This window comes from Schistocerca gregaria, chromosome 3, assembly GCF_023897955.1.
Source record: "Schistocerca gregaria isolate iqSchGreg1 chromosome 3, iqSchGreg1.2, whole genome shotgun sequence".
Taxonomy (NCBI): domain Eukaryota; kingdom Metazoa; phylum Arthropoda; class Insecta; order Orthoptera; family Acrididae; genus Schistocerca; species Schistocerca gregaria.
In genome coordinates this window covers 606,739,177-606,755,558 of record NC_064922.1, presented here as the reverse complement: position 1 = coordinate 606,755,558, position 16,382 = coordinate 606,739,177, and the positions used below count along the sequence as shown (strand labels likewise).

At 41.5% G+C, this 16,382-nt stretch overlaps 1 protein-coding gene across 1 annotated transcript in view; it reads right to left on the bottom strand.

Moving 5' to 3' along the window:
- LOC126354652 (UDP-glucosyltransferase 2-like) overlaps positions 1 to 16,382 on the bottom strand; it is an 82,062-nt gene that overhangs the window by 39,419 nt on the left and 26,261 nt on the right. The window contains exons 2-3 of the mRNA XM_050004428.1: positions 14,794 to 14,988; positions 918 to 1,102 (exon numbers count right to left, since the gene is read on the bottom strand). Coding sequence (XP_049860385.1) covers positions 918 to 1,102; positions 14,794 to 14,979 — 371 coding nt within the window. The 5' untranslated portion in view covers positions 14,980 to 14,988. The remainder of the gene's footprint in view (positions 1 to 917; positions 1,103 to 14,793; positions 14,989 to 16,382) is intronic.

Genomic DNA, 16,382 nt, shown 5'->3' with positions numbered 1-16,382 from the left:
ATAATTACCAATCACCATTAATTATTATACCTTCCTAGTGTGTAACATGATACAGTATCTTCTTCCCTATAAATGGTGCTCGTTAATGTGAAGCATGACAGGAAAACTAAAAAAAAATTATAAGTTCATGTTAGTTAATTCTACAAATCATCAATAACCTAGCCTCAGATGAAACTGAATTTTAGATGCGGTAGTACCATTATCACTCTTGGAATAATCATAGTGTGTGTGTATGTGTGTGCGTGTGTGTGTGTGTGTGTGTGTGAGAGAGAGAGAGAGAGAGAGAGAGAGAGAGAGAGAGAGAGAGAGTGAGAGAGTGAGAGAGAGAGAGAGGAGAGAGAGAGAGAGAGAGAGAGCTACTGATCTATATTTCTGACAAAAGTGCAAGTAACATTGACATAAACAATATGTGGCTTACGTATTTTTGCACTTGTTTCAGACTTCGAAAGAAGATTATGACACTTGACAAGCATTATAGGATAATTTAGATGATGAACACATTTGATTGTCTGTTCTGCCTTACACCATGTATGCTACTGAGATCGAACTTTGTGTGTTCACAAGTGTTTGTCAGCTTGTAACTTCATGGCATAAACATTGTGTGAACTTGCGCGTTCATATACGTGTGTGTCTATGTTTTGATGACATACTTTACATGTGCGAATTAAACTTTTTACGTAATTCCTTGAATAAATTCTTTTGAATATAGTGCAAAAATTGCACATTTCAGATACCTTTCAGCGTGGCTGCTGTGGGCTACATTTCAAATGGCTCTTTCGTTTTAATGATATGTGAAGTACTGGTATGGCGAATTTCACGGATACTTTTACCACTAACTACATTTCATTTAGCAATACTTATAACATATTTATTTTTTATTTTTTGTAACACAAAAAACAAGTCTAAGCTGAACTTACTTCATGAACTCTTTCATCGGTTCCAGACCAAACTGAAATTCGCACCCATATATTCTCATGTCCAGAATAAATTTTAGTAAGGCCACAGGAGACGATGCATCAGGGAAGGCATTGAAATCCATCACTTCTCTGAATGCTTTAACGCTTAGTGAAATGTCTATTTCAGAGTAGTTTGCAGTAGGAACCTGAAACAAGTAGGGAAATGTTACTTGAGTTGACGGGATGAGAAAATAACTGTCCTCTATAGCCTGACAGCACAATAAACAAAAAATGTTTTGTACTGTTTGATTCAATAGAAAATAAAACGTAACTTATTCACTATATTTGTTTCCTGATTTAATACAATTTTAATACAAATATTTTTATTTCTTCGCATTATAGCAGGAGAACGTCGTTTCTTAATACACTACTGGCCATTAAAATTGCTACACCAAGAAGAAATGCAGATGATAAACGGGTATTCGTTGGACAAATATATTTTACTAGAACTGATATGTGATTACATTTTCAAGCAATTTGGGTGCATAGATCCTGAGAAATCAGTAACCACAACAAGCACCTCTGGCCGTAATAACGGCCTGGATACACCTGGGCATTGAGTCAAACAGAGCTTGAATGGCATGTACAGGTACAGCTGCCCATGCAGCTTCAACACGATACCACACTTCATCACGAGCAGTGACTGGCGTATAGTGAAGATCCATTTGCTCGGCCACCATTGACCAGACGTTTTCAACTGGTGAGAGATCTGGAGAATGTGCTGGCCAGCGCAGCAGTCGAACATTTTCTGTATCCAGAAAGGCCCGTACAGGACCTGCAAGATGCGGTCGTGCATTATCCTGCTGAAATGTATGGTTTCGCATAGATCGAATGAAGGCTAGAGCCACGGGACGTAACACATCTGAAATGTAAAGTCCAGTGCCATCGATGCGAACTAGAGGTGACCGAGACGCGTAATCAATGAGACCGCATACCATCACGCTGGGTGATACGCCACTATGGCGACGACGAATACACGCTTCCAATGTGCGTTCACCGCGATGTCGCCCAACACGGATGCGACCATCATGATGCTGTAAACAGAACCTGGATTCATCCGAAAAAGTGACGTTTTGCCATGCGTGCACCCAGGTTCGTCGTTGAGTACACCATCGCTGGCACTCCTGTCTGTGATGCAGCGTCAAGGGTAGCCGCAGCCATGGTCTCCGAGCTGATTGTCCATGATGCTGCAAAGGTCGTATAATTCTTCGTGCAGATGGTTGTTGTCTTGCAAATGTCCCATCAGCTCACTCAGGGACCGAGACGTGGCTGCACGATCCGTTACAGCCCAGTGGCTCTCATCTCGACTGCCAGTGATACAAGGCCGTTGGGAAACAGCACGGTGTTCCGTATTACCCTCCTGAACCCACGGATTCCATATTCTGCTAACAGTCATTGGATATCGACCAACGCGAGAAGCAATGTCGCGATATGATAAACGACAATCGCGATAGGCTACAATCCGACCTTTATCAAGGTCGGAAACGTGATGGTAGGCATGTCTCCTTCTTACACGAGGCATCACAACAACGTTTTACCAGGCAACACCGGTCAACTGCTGTTTGTGTATGAGAAATCGGTAGGAAACTTTCCTCATGTCAGCACGTTGTAGGTGTCGTCGCCGGCACCAACCTTTTGTGAATTGTCTGAAAAGCTAATCATTTGCATATCACAGCATCATCTTCCTGTCGGTTAAATTTCACGTCTGTAGCACGTCATGTTCGTGGTGTAGCAAATTTTAATGGCCATTAGTGTAGATTTAGATTTCCTCATTAAGTGTCATTCACAATGTCTAATGTGTGCTTTCAGATGGGGCTTCACATGTCGTGAAGCTATGACCGATGTGATCACTACGGTCATTCGTCCGTATTTAGAAAATTTTATTTTTGAAACTACAGTGAAAGTTTGTGATGCATAATAATGGTGGGCCAGGAGGCGAGGGAATTGGGTCTTGCCTGCCACTTCAAATTCTGGGAATATATGGGGCATCATATGTAGCAGCCTTTGCCCAGGGTGATTCTGCAACATCTTGTGGGAAACAACTGCCTATTTATTGTCAACTAATTGTAGCTGACTGCCATGCTGTTGCCATTTTTCGGGGTGCACTCAGTCTCGTGAAGGCCACTGAGGAGCTACTCGGCCGAATAGTAGCGGCTCCAGTCAAATAAAACCATCAAAACGACCAGGAAAGCGGTGCGCTGACCACACACCCCTCCTATCCGCATCCTCAACTGAGGATGACACGGCGGTCGGATGGTCCCGATGGGCCACTTATGGCCTGAAGACGGAGTGCTAATTGTAGCTAAGCATATAGCTGCATTACATTAAAATAACTGATAAAACGTATACTTGTTTCAAAAGCAGTGGAATCCATCCATGTTATAGGCAATCACACTATGCCATACATTCACTGTATGGTTGCAAAGTACAATTTTACTCATAATATTTGGATCTTACTGTAACGTAGTTCGTTGAAATTTCTCGGTCAAGTGTAGTTAACCATACTGTGGTTAGACAGTGGGCTCAGCCCGCACAGGGCACAGTTCAAGGCAGCTGACAGGGCATTCAGATTTCCCGAGTTGAACTCAGAGCTCTCAGAGACTGGCTGGATCTTCAGTCTCAGCATGTCCAGTTCCAAGTGTTGAACCTTCAGGACCAGCTGATGGCTGAGTCTGTAATGATAAAACTCAGCCCACCCCCATGTCATTAACTGAGGAAACGCCGTGTTTAGCTACAGCGTGTACTGAATTAGTGTTGTAGAAGTTTGTGGTAGCACAGTTGCAGAATTTTATAGGTGTCTGGCCTGCATAACTGTTGACAGTTTGCAATGGCCTGCCTCAGGCCAATGTCACAACATTGCCTCCCTCATGAGGAGAATTCGGTCCAAAATTGTTCAAATGGCTCTGAGCACTATGGGACTTAACATCTGAGATAATCAGTCCCCTAGAACTTAGAACTAAGTATACCTAACTAACCTAAAGACATCACACACATCCATGCCCGAGGCAGGATTCGAACCTGCGACCTTAGCGGTAGCACGGTTCCGGACTGAAGCGCCTAGAACCGCTCGGCCACCGCGGCTGGCTGAATTCGGTCCTCCGAATCTCTAGGATACTGCTGAACCTGTTGACTACTGAAGCCACATATACCACTATGTCTAAAATTTTCCACTCTCTCTCATATCACTATTTACTAATTCTTACACTAGAGCTCTGCATCTGCTTAGAGAAACTGCGTCAGAAGGGCTCGCCACTCGTGACTCGGTTCACCTGCAGTACCAGAAGCATGCCGTCGGTTGCTTCCATTCTCGGTATCGCGTGGTTTAACTAGGCACCACGCAGAGCCAGTTGAGCGAGTGCTGAGAAAGCCCTGTGGTCATGCCACACAGTAGTGCCGCTAACGGACCAGTAGACAATGGAATGCCTCAAGAACAGGACTAGCCAAACAGTTGTCTGCGAACGTGAGCGCACCAGCCGCGCTCCTGCGCAGTGACGAGAGGAGCTGTGGGCTGAGGACAATGAAGGCTCCAGTCAGGGGAGCTGGATAGCCGCCATGTTAGGTATCAAGTAGTTCGTTGACAAATTAGATTTACATTCTGCATTAGGAATTACGTAGCACTCATCAAAAAAGGAAAAAGTGGGGAAGCCGCATCGCTCAATGGCGAATGGAAATTACTTTATTTTTCGTATCGTTTAGAGAATATGCAAAGTGATTAATAAGCCATCGCTTTATTATGCGCTGGAAAACCACTCATTCAAACATCATTTCAACATCAGCCTTAAAAAAAATATCATGCACATGTCTTCTGAGGAACGGCAGTGTATGTTGGCTAAACTGAAGGCAGCCATTAGGGAATAAATCTGAGGAAAGTGTATCTAGGATGGTGAGAAAATCTTTTATTGCTGACATTGGAAATTATTTTAATTCTGTAAGTATCTTAATGCAAGGGGAGAAGGACCTGGTAACAGTTACAGCAAACAAGATTGAAACTAGAAAGCAAGAATTAATCCTATGTAAAAATCAACTTCAGCTTCATATAAAATAAAACGTTTACCACAACTCAAGGTAATCATTAGTGGACCAGATCTGATTGAGTGCGTTTAAGCAATTAAAATATTTCATACAAATTCCAAGACACTGCGTCACTGAAGATGGATTTTTATTTATTTGTCACATCATTCTCGCTTTTCATTTCCGACTTGAGATGACAGTGTACAGTGGAACACCCAGCTCAACGACCTGTTTGTCCAATCCAGGAATTTTAAAGGCTTATACAAAATGTTACTCCAACAACAGTATTCTTGACTGCACAGACAAGCTGCTAAAATTATTTCAAAGTTTTGTTCAACAATGTATGTGAACGATTTTTCTTCTCTCTTCTCTCCCGTCAACGTTCGTGTTCGACAGGCTATAATCGGCATAAATCCATGTGTTTGACTGTATCATGAACCATAGTCTCAGAATTATTACATATTATAAAATCGAAATGTGTATAAGTTTGTAAACATCACAATGAAATGTTAAATGCCTGGATGTAACGCTTTATGTTGTTCTGTTCACCATGTTAGCACTACAAAATGAATTTATGTAATCGAGAAATAAAAGTAATTCCTTGGCAGAAAAATAAAAAAGTTGAAAACAGACAGAGACGGTAAACGCCTGCTTATAAATGTACGCTGTAGTATTCTTCTCTTACAGGCAGCTGCATTTTGTTGCAGACATGTATTCCGACCTTTCCGGTGTCTGTAGCATCGAGAATGTAGTCGTCTGACTCACAGCTGCTCAGAGTAGCGCAGTGGTGGGGGAAGCTGGAGAGCTCAGGAGACTACTCGACTGCTCTCGCAGAGTGTGACCACGCTCCAGGAGATTTAGTGTTCGCCAGGCGTGATCTAGGATTAGAACTTATTTTTAGCTGTCGGTTTTCCATGTTTTATAAGGAGAAATTCAATATGTCGTAAACATGAGATTCATCAAATATTATCAAAGAGACTGAGTAAAATTATGCATAATGAAATGCAAAGTGATGATAGAATACTGAATGTTGCAGAAGGTATTTGATTTATCTGTTAAAGTCTAAATTTGCGTGAATAAAAGCAGATGAAAATAATGCTCACATTAAGCAGCCAGCTAAAATCGCACTGAAATTGACACAGATTTTGGACAGAACAGATGAGACAGATTTCTGTAGGCAGAGATGAAAACTGAAGAGCATTGTCTACTTTGTTTATAATTAACAACAACTTTCAACCCAATTACGCTGTAGGTGCTCGTAACACTCGTAACAATATCGAGTAAATGCGTGAACAGGACTCCCTGCAGTTGATAGTATTAAGTGACCACAAAGTGGAAGGCAGTGCAAGTTATAGTGGTAAGCAGAGATGGGCATTATGCGAATAAATTTCTGTCTGTGCAATTAATCGAATAAGTATTATTTAACCATATTTTTCAATAAATTATGTGTAACTTAAATTACGAATTACATATTATTCCACCATATTTTCTTTGTTTACTTTTTCTCCAGAATGCTATAAGTAGTGTTCATTCCCATTCCTAAGTGCTATTTTATAAACAATGTATTAATGGTAGTCGAAGAAACATGTCGCTGATTTAAGTTCCAGCCTAAAAAACTAAACACCCGATTAATCCTGAGATTTTCTGTTACTTACCGCTTCTTTCACCTATAAGAATGACAAAAATGCCGAGTCAAGTTGAATTGTGTTTTGGTGTACGTGTTAAAATGTCGCTCTCCCCCCCTCCCCCCTCCCAACTAGCTGCCGATTCAGAAGTGAGAGGAAGTCAAGGGCAAACCACCACGCCTAGTAAAGCACTGGAGTGTTCAGACCAATCTTCTTGAGGTTTGCTGCATAACAAATGAAACACAAAAATACCCCCATTCAGTTGTTTCTGCACCAGTCAGTGCTTCTCACTCTCCCAGTCCTGGTGTGCGCAAGTTCTTTAAGTAAGTAGCCAAGCAAGAACCCTTAATCTTCAACACCTTCCTTAGATTGCTAAAAACGGCTCTAAACACTACGGGACTTAACGTCTGAGATCATCAGTCCCCTAGACTTAGAACTACATCAATCTAGCTAACCTAAGGACATCACACACATCCATTCCCGAGGCAGGATTCGAACCTGTGACGGTAACAGCCGCGTGGCTTCTGACTGAAGCGCCTAGAACCGCTCGATCACGGGGACCGGCTTTAGGCTGTTAACACTATCGGGTGTTGATGTCTCCTCGATACAATTACTCTGTTTATTCGTGTCTGTAGTGCTACAGGACGAATGTACAAATCAAGAACTCAGTGGTTGCTAACGGTTAACAACATCAGACTCTCAATCTAAAGTCTCCCAGAATGTTTATGGAAGGCTTCTGAACGTTTAAACTCATTTGAATATGTTTTAGCGTTAACTCTGTGTAAGGTTTCCGTTATAGGTAGAATACTTTTTTGATGAAACGTGTATGTATGCAGGTAGAGCTTCGAAATTGAAAAATTCGAGAACAGACACTGTGTTTGGGTACACAAAAGAGTTCATAATACTTTCAGAAATCTGACAACTTTTTTAATCAATAAAATGTCAAGGTACTATTGAAAGACATTTTTGCCCTTCTGTGCCAAGTGCCACTACTGCTGCAATCCTTCATCACAATCTGAAAACAAACGGTTCACCTGTGTTACTATCCGTGACCCAGGGAGCCTTACAGCAAACTGAAACATAATACAATAACCAAGGAAACGTCGAAGAAATCGGCTCACGTTTCAAATCATGTTATGTCATAAATAGTATATTTCATGTTGAACATGATGTGGGAGCTGAAGGTAACGTGGAATCATAAAGAAATACTTGCAAAAGGCTATCGATTTCTCAGTTTTTGCTGAAGACGATTGTGACTTGAAGGTCTTTTATCGTTATCATGAATTAAAGAAGATTTCAGAAGCATTGGTATCCTCTTTAAGTGACAGAAGGTATTTTCTTTAGGAGGTCAGAATGGCAAATATTCGCAAACTAATTTAAATCAACAAAAAGCACATTTGGATAATAAATGACAAAAAGTAGGAGCAACAAATTCCACTGTATTCGATATTTACCTATTATTCGTAACGTTTCTTTGTTCACACATGAATAAATGTTTTCATTCTTGTAAATGAATAATATGTACAATAAATATTTTTGCCATTCACGAATAAGAAACATTAATCTTGAAACTTCCTGGCAGATTAAAACTGTGTGCCCGACCGAGACTCGAACTCGGGATCTTTGCCTTTCGCGGGCAAGTGCTCTACCATCTGAGCTACCGAAGCACGACTCACGCCCGGTACTCACAGCTTTACTTCTGCCAGTATCCGTCTCCTACCTTCCAAACTTTACAGAAGCTCTCCTGCGAAACATGCTTAGCCACAGCCTGGGGGATGTTTCCAGAATTAGATTTTCACTCTGCAGCGGAGTGTGCGCTGATATGAAACTTCCTGGCAGATTAAAACTGTGTGCCCGACCGAGACTCGAACTCGGGACCTTTGCCTTCCGCTGCAGAGTGAAAATCTCATTCTTGAAACATTAATCTTAACCTGTATTCGTGATCTGTACCCAACTCGGGTGGTAAGCGAAGCGTATTGCACATGTGTATACTGTAAATTCGTAGCCTATGTGGAAGTGAGTGCGAGCGCTTGATATTCGCATGGCTGCGGAATCCTCCTGATCACTCGCTTGTCTTATTAGGAGAGGAGCACAGGTCGTAACCGGCAACTTTCGCATCAGAAGGTGTACAGCAACTGGTACACCCACAATGTTAGGACCTTCTGAGAACGAAATTTCTGTTACCGCGACTTAGTGCCGGTACCTGATTCAGTCTTTTTAAGTACGCTGAAGCAAATGTTTTGTGGTGATGTAACCAATCTATATTGCTAACAGTAAGTATGTGGAATTACAGATTTTATTCAGGTAGTTTAGGTTCCTTGGTGGTAGTAGTGTGAAAAGATTATCAAGTACATTCAACAGACAATACTTTAGGTTCAGAGGTGTAGTCCCTTTTATAGTTGCCGAACGCTGAAAGGTAGTTCCCGACATCTTGCACTGAACCTTGTTAACCAACATGCCACTGTACGAAATTTCATTCATGCTCTTCCCTTCGATTGTTCTTGCTCATAGCAGGTGACACTAGGTACAACTGAGTTATAAAATGGGTACGCCAAGAGAAGTTCTACTTTCCGAAAATATGGGTTGGTTGGCCGGAGTGGCCGTGCGGTTCTAGGCGCTACAGTCTGGAGCCAGGTGACCGCTACGGTCGCAGGTTCGAATCCTGCCTTGGGCATAGCTGTGTGTGATGTCATTAGGTTCGTTAGGTTTAATTATTTCTAAGTTCTAGTCGGCTGATGACCTCAGAAGTAAAGTGGCATAGTGCTCAGAGCCAATTCTTTGGGTTGGTTGTGTGGATGCCCGGTAAGCACGCTCACATGTCTGTTCACTTGACACAGTTTGGGTCAAAGTGAAGAGACGCACCGTAGCCTCCTCCTTATGACATCGGCGCAGCTGTTCTACTACGATCAATGCTTGACTCATCCTATCACTAATAAAATCTCCTATGTTTTGATACGTTCAGTTTTCTCTAAAGTCGCCCATTGTACTGAATCTGGATCCATCACATATGATTCATATCTACCGTTAGTGCCTTGTATTCCAGTCACCCTCCTCTCCTCTCTAATTCGGCCTAATTCTAGGTCGTAATGCATATGCCAACGTATGCCCAGGCTGCGCAGGACTGGGTCGCTTGCGTTGTCCTGTCGCTCTTTCTTTGTTACTCCCTCCCTCTCCGTGAGACCAACGTCGTTAACGGTGGTAAAACCTCTGCTTGGTCCTGAAAAGATCAAATACGACCAATGCAGACAGATGTTTCCGGAATAGAAAGTTATCATTCTCCACTGACCTACAAGGTAGTCCAACTACTTTTTACCGTTTTTCATAATGAGCAAACAAGTTTTTAGTTTTTGTCTTCGTTGGTAGAAGTGTTCATCAGCACCATCCATTTTTCTACAAGCTGTTTAAGCAACTTGTGATTCGGTTGTCCCATTCCGTCCAGTCGTCGAGAGCCATTGCCCATGGCGCCATACTGTCCCTAAAGTCTTTACAAAAATTCTGCACCGGTGCACCATTTTCGTCCACTTTCGGTTTCGGTATCACAAATGGTAATGGTACTTTCCTTCCGTAGACTACATTATATAGTGACAGACCCGTACTCTTCCTTGGGGCTGCAGCATAATTGTATTTCATTTATGAATTCGTAACAAATGATTACGTTGCTTTATTAGTTCTGACATGAAGTTAGTAGTTTGGTCCATATCAACATCTCTGGAGTACCCAGTAACCAGTTACCAACAGGGGCTGTGTTGCTTTGTTGATTGATAATGGCTGTCAGTTCTACATAGCACGAAAAGTTATCAATTGTGGATAAAACAGATTAATTTCCCACCAGTGTCTCTCCAAACGGATCCAAGATGTTCAAATCAATCATCTCACATGATATCCTGTCCTTTGGTAATCTCAGTAGCAGAAATTGCTGACGAATTAATTAGGCTCTTCACATGCATTACACAAATCTTTACATACTTTTCCGTGTCCTGCTTACGTGTTCCCCACCAATATTCCTACATGTTCTGTTTTAGGATCCCCACGCCCCATTAGAACATCCTCAGGCACCTATTTTAACACTTCAATTTGCAATGTAATTGTTTATATAACACCGTGTCATCACACAGTAAATTGCGGCTGTATTGCACATATCTTGCAATCTTACTCACCTTGTGCCTTCTATCATTCTGAAGCAGTGGGACCAACTCGTTGTAACACATAACTTTCTGACTCACCTCACCTGCATTTTCATGTGTGTTGCCTGGCCAATGAATTACTTTAAAATTACATTCACTGTGTTTTAGCACTCAGTGCATTAACCTGTTCTACGTAACTTTATGATCTAATAGCTATCTGAAAGCTACAAAATCTGTTTTGTGACTTTAAATTTTCCGCCAAACGAATCACGTCGAAAGTAGGTCAAACCATACATAAAGCTTAGCATCTCTCTCTCTCCTTCACAGTTAAGTTCTTTACTCTCTCAATAGCTGACATGATGCGTAGGTGACTACAGGTACTGCCCCCTCCACTAGCTGACTCAGTACACAGGTGTGACCCCTGTCGCATGACAGAGCAAATTCCGTCTTATCATTTGGGAAAATACTATCAGTCCAGTTGCTAACAATTCTTTCAACCGACTGAACTGAGCATATATCACTTCACTCACCAGTGAAGCTTCACGCTATTCTAAAATATATGAGTGAGCTTCTGTGCTGTTTTTGATGAGTTTAATACAACCTCCCGAGAATAATTCGCCAGAACTAAGAAAAGCACCGGTGCTGGAAACTCCTTTACAGCAATAATTACTCTGAGATCCATTCATATTCTCTCATGACTGATAATATGTTCTAAATACAGCCCTTCTTCCAGATGCAAAACCTTTTCGAACACTTCTCTTAAGCACAATACATGCTGTTTCATGTTCTTAACGAAGACAGTTATGTCATACAAAAATGCTGAGCATTTCCTAGACTGCAATCCTGGCAAAACTCCATCTCAGAGGTGAGAAAATGTGGATATTTATTTGGCAACTGGATCTTGGCAGATTCAGTTTGAAGTCTTGAACCATTAGGGCTAGCTGATAACTCGTAGACCATTGGGTTCGCCTGTCTGATGACTCTGTTTGATCAGGCTGTCGCTGCTTCGCTACTCATTCGATCAATGATTGGTGAGTACTCTGCGCCACTCGAATGCACGGTGTTGAGGGAAGTAGTGTTACCAGTTCATCCAGATGTATTTATGCTCGCTCTGACAGAGTTTGTTATGACAATAGTTAGTCTCTCATCATGTAGTCGCAGTGCAAACACTGTGTTGTGCTATAGCATGTAACAATATAATCCGCTGCTGAGAACAGAACGTCATATTGCGGAATGCAGGGTGACCATTGTTGCAGTGCCAAGATACAGAATTGTTAGGTGATTGGATTGCATGTATCTTGGCTGGTTGCGTCACCAAACCTGAGGTGTTTCAACAACAATTGTTACATGAGACATTGGATGTAATAATACAATACCTCAACGTGAACACTTTAATTTAACGTTCATAATTACTCCATTCAGGTTAGCAATTGCATAGTTACGTAAATACAATTTGTTTTTATGGTGTCAGTGCTTCTAACGTGGCATGTAACCATTTACTTTCTTAATACATGCAGGTATCACTCTAAATCCTGATTTAACTGTGTGTTCTCGTTAGCTTAAAGATTCTCAGACTACTAATATTCACATGGACTTGTGACAAATCTGTTTTACAAGCTGTGTCTATTGTCATTCAACTCGTAGTATCTTCTCTCTTGCTGATTTGGCCATTGTTTCAGTGGCTTACGACAGAGTAGCTTATTTTTTTTAATAAACGAGTTGTTATACCTAGATTTCTTGTTAACAAGTTTTCTTCACTCCTCTTCTACTTATATGTATTAGTAGGCAAACCCCACTTAGAATGTTCATGTTCTTGAGAAATAGTTTCAAAAGCGGTCACATTTATGACCTTATTACAATGGTGTTTACCAAACTGAACTTCATCTCCAATCACTAGCATACCTGCAGTTCAAACCCAAATACCGCCACTCTGATTAGGCTTTCCGTGATTTCCCTAAATCGTTTCAGGCAAAAGCCAGGAAGGTTCCTCTCAAAGGGCATCACCTATTACCTTTCCCATCCTTCCCTCGTCCAATGAGACCAATGATTTCGCTGTTTGGCCCCCTTCCCCAAATCAACCAACCAGCCACCTCCCTTCTTGCAGTAAGGAACCTGACCCATATACGTCTGAAATGGTACAGTAGCAGGCAGAAATTCGGTACTTGCTGGGATATCTATAAAGCCTCATTCCCCAACATCTTGACTGGGTGAATATTCTGGCAAGTAAAACGAATTTGGTAGAAAATAAAGATTTCGTACATTATGTTTAATGCTGCTACGAAGGGCACTTCAGCAACAAAGTCCAGTGTACCTTTCGGACTGAGGGAATCCAGCTTCCTTTCTCTGTACTTACCTCCCGACTTAGTTGTTGTTCTCAGAATTGTTATCTGGCCAATAATAAGCAAAGTATTTCAGTTTTTTTAAAGGTACAAATTTCAAACCAGTTTTGTTGAAATATTCTTAATAAGATAGTGTTTTAACTCTGTTTGTGATTCGTGAATTCTATGATGCTATATTGGTGGCACTTTTATATCCACTTGCTGCACAAGTTAGCGACGTCATATTACAAGAGGGGATGAAAAGCGTATATCAGTGGGCAGATCAGGCCTGAAGGAAATAGTATGATTCCACTCTATTAGATATTGCAGTTACGTGATGAGTTGGCTGTCATTAAACATCCCTAGACAAAGAAGGGGATATAAATGTTGACATTGTATTTGCCAGTGTACGCACAATTAGCGTGAGTGTTACAGTCTGCAAACACACTACGTCAACTGACATTAAATTTGTCCATGTTTACAATACATTACTAGGATAATAATAATTTTAAGCCATCAGAACATAATTATTACGAAATGGAACTGGTCATCAGGGTTAATGATAATGTTTGGCAGACATACATAAATTCTAAAGCAAAACAAAGAGATGCTCCACGATGGAATTATCCAAAGGGAACGGAAACAGAAAGATGTGATGTACCTGTACAGGAAAACAAATGATTACAATTTCAGAAAAAAGGCTATGCACACCGATGGAATCATCTAAATATGATGAAAATCGTTATATGTAAATTACAAGTACATACAAACAAATGATTACAAGTTTATAAAAACTGGTTCACTTATTCAAGAGAAAGTGCTTCAGAAATTGTACAAGTCATTAACGCATTGATCCACCTGTAGCACTTAAGCAAACTGTTATTCACCTTGGCATGGCAAATCATTGACTGGAGTAGAACAGTGTTCAGTGGTGAATCCTGATGACCAGTGAAGATGAGTCTGGAGAGGACCCAGACCGGGTTGAGGTACCAGCATGCCTGTCACCCGCCTTGTGGCCCTATGCTATGATGTTTCACTTCTTTTCACAGCAGGCCACCTTTGATTGCCATCTACAGCACCATTCAAGCACAATGGTACGTTGACAATATTCTGTTCTATTCTGTTGCTCTTCATGTCAAGTCGTCCTGGGCTTACATTTCAGCAAGATAATGCCCACTGCCCATGGGAAAGGTTTCTACGACTAGTCTTTGTACTTGCCAAACCGTACCTTGGCCTGTAAGTTCGCCACGTCTCTCCCTACTTTAGAACATCTGAAGCACTATGGGTAGGGCCATCCTACCAGCTTGGATTTTTGACGATCTCACAGGGCAGTTGGAGAGAATTTGGGACCATATCCCTCGGCCGGACATCCAACAACTCTTTTGACGAATGCCAAGCCAAATAACGGCATATGTAAAGCAGAGAGGTGGACCAATGTGTTACTGTTACTGTTACTTCAGTTTGTGAAGAATCCTCATTTGAAACTATTATCTAACATTATTTGAACTATATCAAGCTTCAAAATATCTCAAACTGCCTGGGGTAGGTCGTTTGGTCATTCTCGGTTAAAGTGAGCATATTTTCACAAAAACTGTGCGATTAACATAATACAATGCAACTCGATAGCTGGCATTCATTCATCAGTTGAATTTTGGTATTCACGGCGCCAGTCACCATGAAATATCTCTCAGTCTATCTCAGGAAGACTGAAGTCTTGAATGTTGATAAAAATTAAGGCAGAGCCTGCTGATTGACTTACCCCTATGGGGTGGGTGGTGATGAAGGTGACCTGGTGACCACGCCTGGCCAATTCCAGCAGCACGGTCCTCAGTGGCAGCTGGTGACTGATGGAGGGTGTTGGCACGGCTGCCAGGATCCTGGCCCCCAGACACCTGTCACCCAGCGTCAGCAGGCAGGCGGCTGCCAGCAGCAGTTCTGTCCTCATGATCACCACCTGCCAGTGGTGGTTTTAAAGAAAGCACTATGCACATCAGCAGTGACGAACATATAGAAAGCTCACATAACAAAATATACGTTCCTAAAAGCACTGGGTATGTTTTGGAGAGTTGTTGATGGTATAGAACCAGTAGCATGTGCCTATGTCATCCTGTCTGCTGACGTTAATCGAGGCATTGATGTGTTCTGTGTCTGCTAGTTGCCTGTATGAAACCAACATAATAAAATGAGTCAATGCTGTAAGAGATTATCATTCGCTCACATACGTCACAAGGAGGCAAACTATCGATTATATAGGTATGTTCTTCTTATGAGTGCAGGGACAGTGAGACTGTGGCCCTAAATTAGCAGCGACTCGTTGTGGTGATGGTGTAGCAGATGATAGTAGATTAGGAGTAATATGGGCTGAGTTTGTCCCCATCGCCTTGGGTTGACTGTTAGTAAATCATTAATTATACAAATTAGTGATATAAAGTTTTTGTTTTTACCAAAGATTGAATGTAAAAGTATGGAGTGCCGATTGTACATGCTCATGCGAATTGCAACAATCAGTGCATTACAGTGTGGATTGCATGTGCAAATTAGTACAATAAGGTATGGCAATATTTTGATGTAGTAGACCTGTGATGAGCTTAGATGTGAAGTAAATGTGGTACATGAAAGTGATGACTCCCATTGTGTTGGTTCTCCTTAACTACCAGGTCACCATCATAAAGGCTATGCTTCTAGAGTATTCTAGATTTCAACAATCAAGATTTAAATGGAGGTGATATATCCATGTTGCAGGCGCGCTGAAGATAATTACGCCAGCGGGCGCTTGCGGCACTCAGTGACGCCTAACATCAAATACCGTTTAACTGACAATTGTTTCAGTTTTCTGGCAGGATTTGTAGAAGAGGTTTTGAGCTACAGGTAAGATCGACATAATCGTAATCACAGGTTTCAGCGCTGTTACAGGCCTTTATTAAAGCAAGTGTTACAAAAATGTATAGTGAGAAGAAATGGAAATACTGTATACTCATAGCGAAGAACAAGACATCCAATTAACAAAAAAATGTCGTGAACACATATCAAGAATCATACACTTCGTTCCTCTAGAGAAACTCTTCAGTCATGACAAGTCACAGTGTTGTGACTGTATTCCTGCAAACAAATCTTTTACCGCTGTTGCAAGTCGCTGTAATTTTGTTATTTTTTTACCACCACAAAGGTAGCACCTTCCACATCTTCTAGCAACTTCTTCGTTACTTATGAGGATTAATCGATAGGGTGATACAAATTTTGGATGTCCCTTGGTAAAGTAAGGATTTAAGCCCTTTCTTTCTTGGAATCGAAATTCTCTTTTCATTCGACTGTTCATTCCGTTCCAGAGTTTTATTGTACATTCCATGA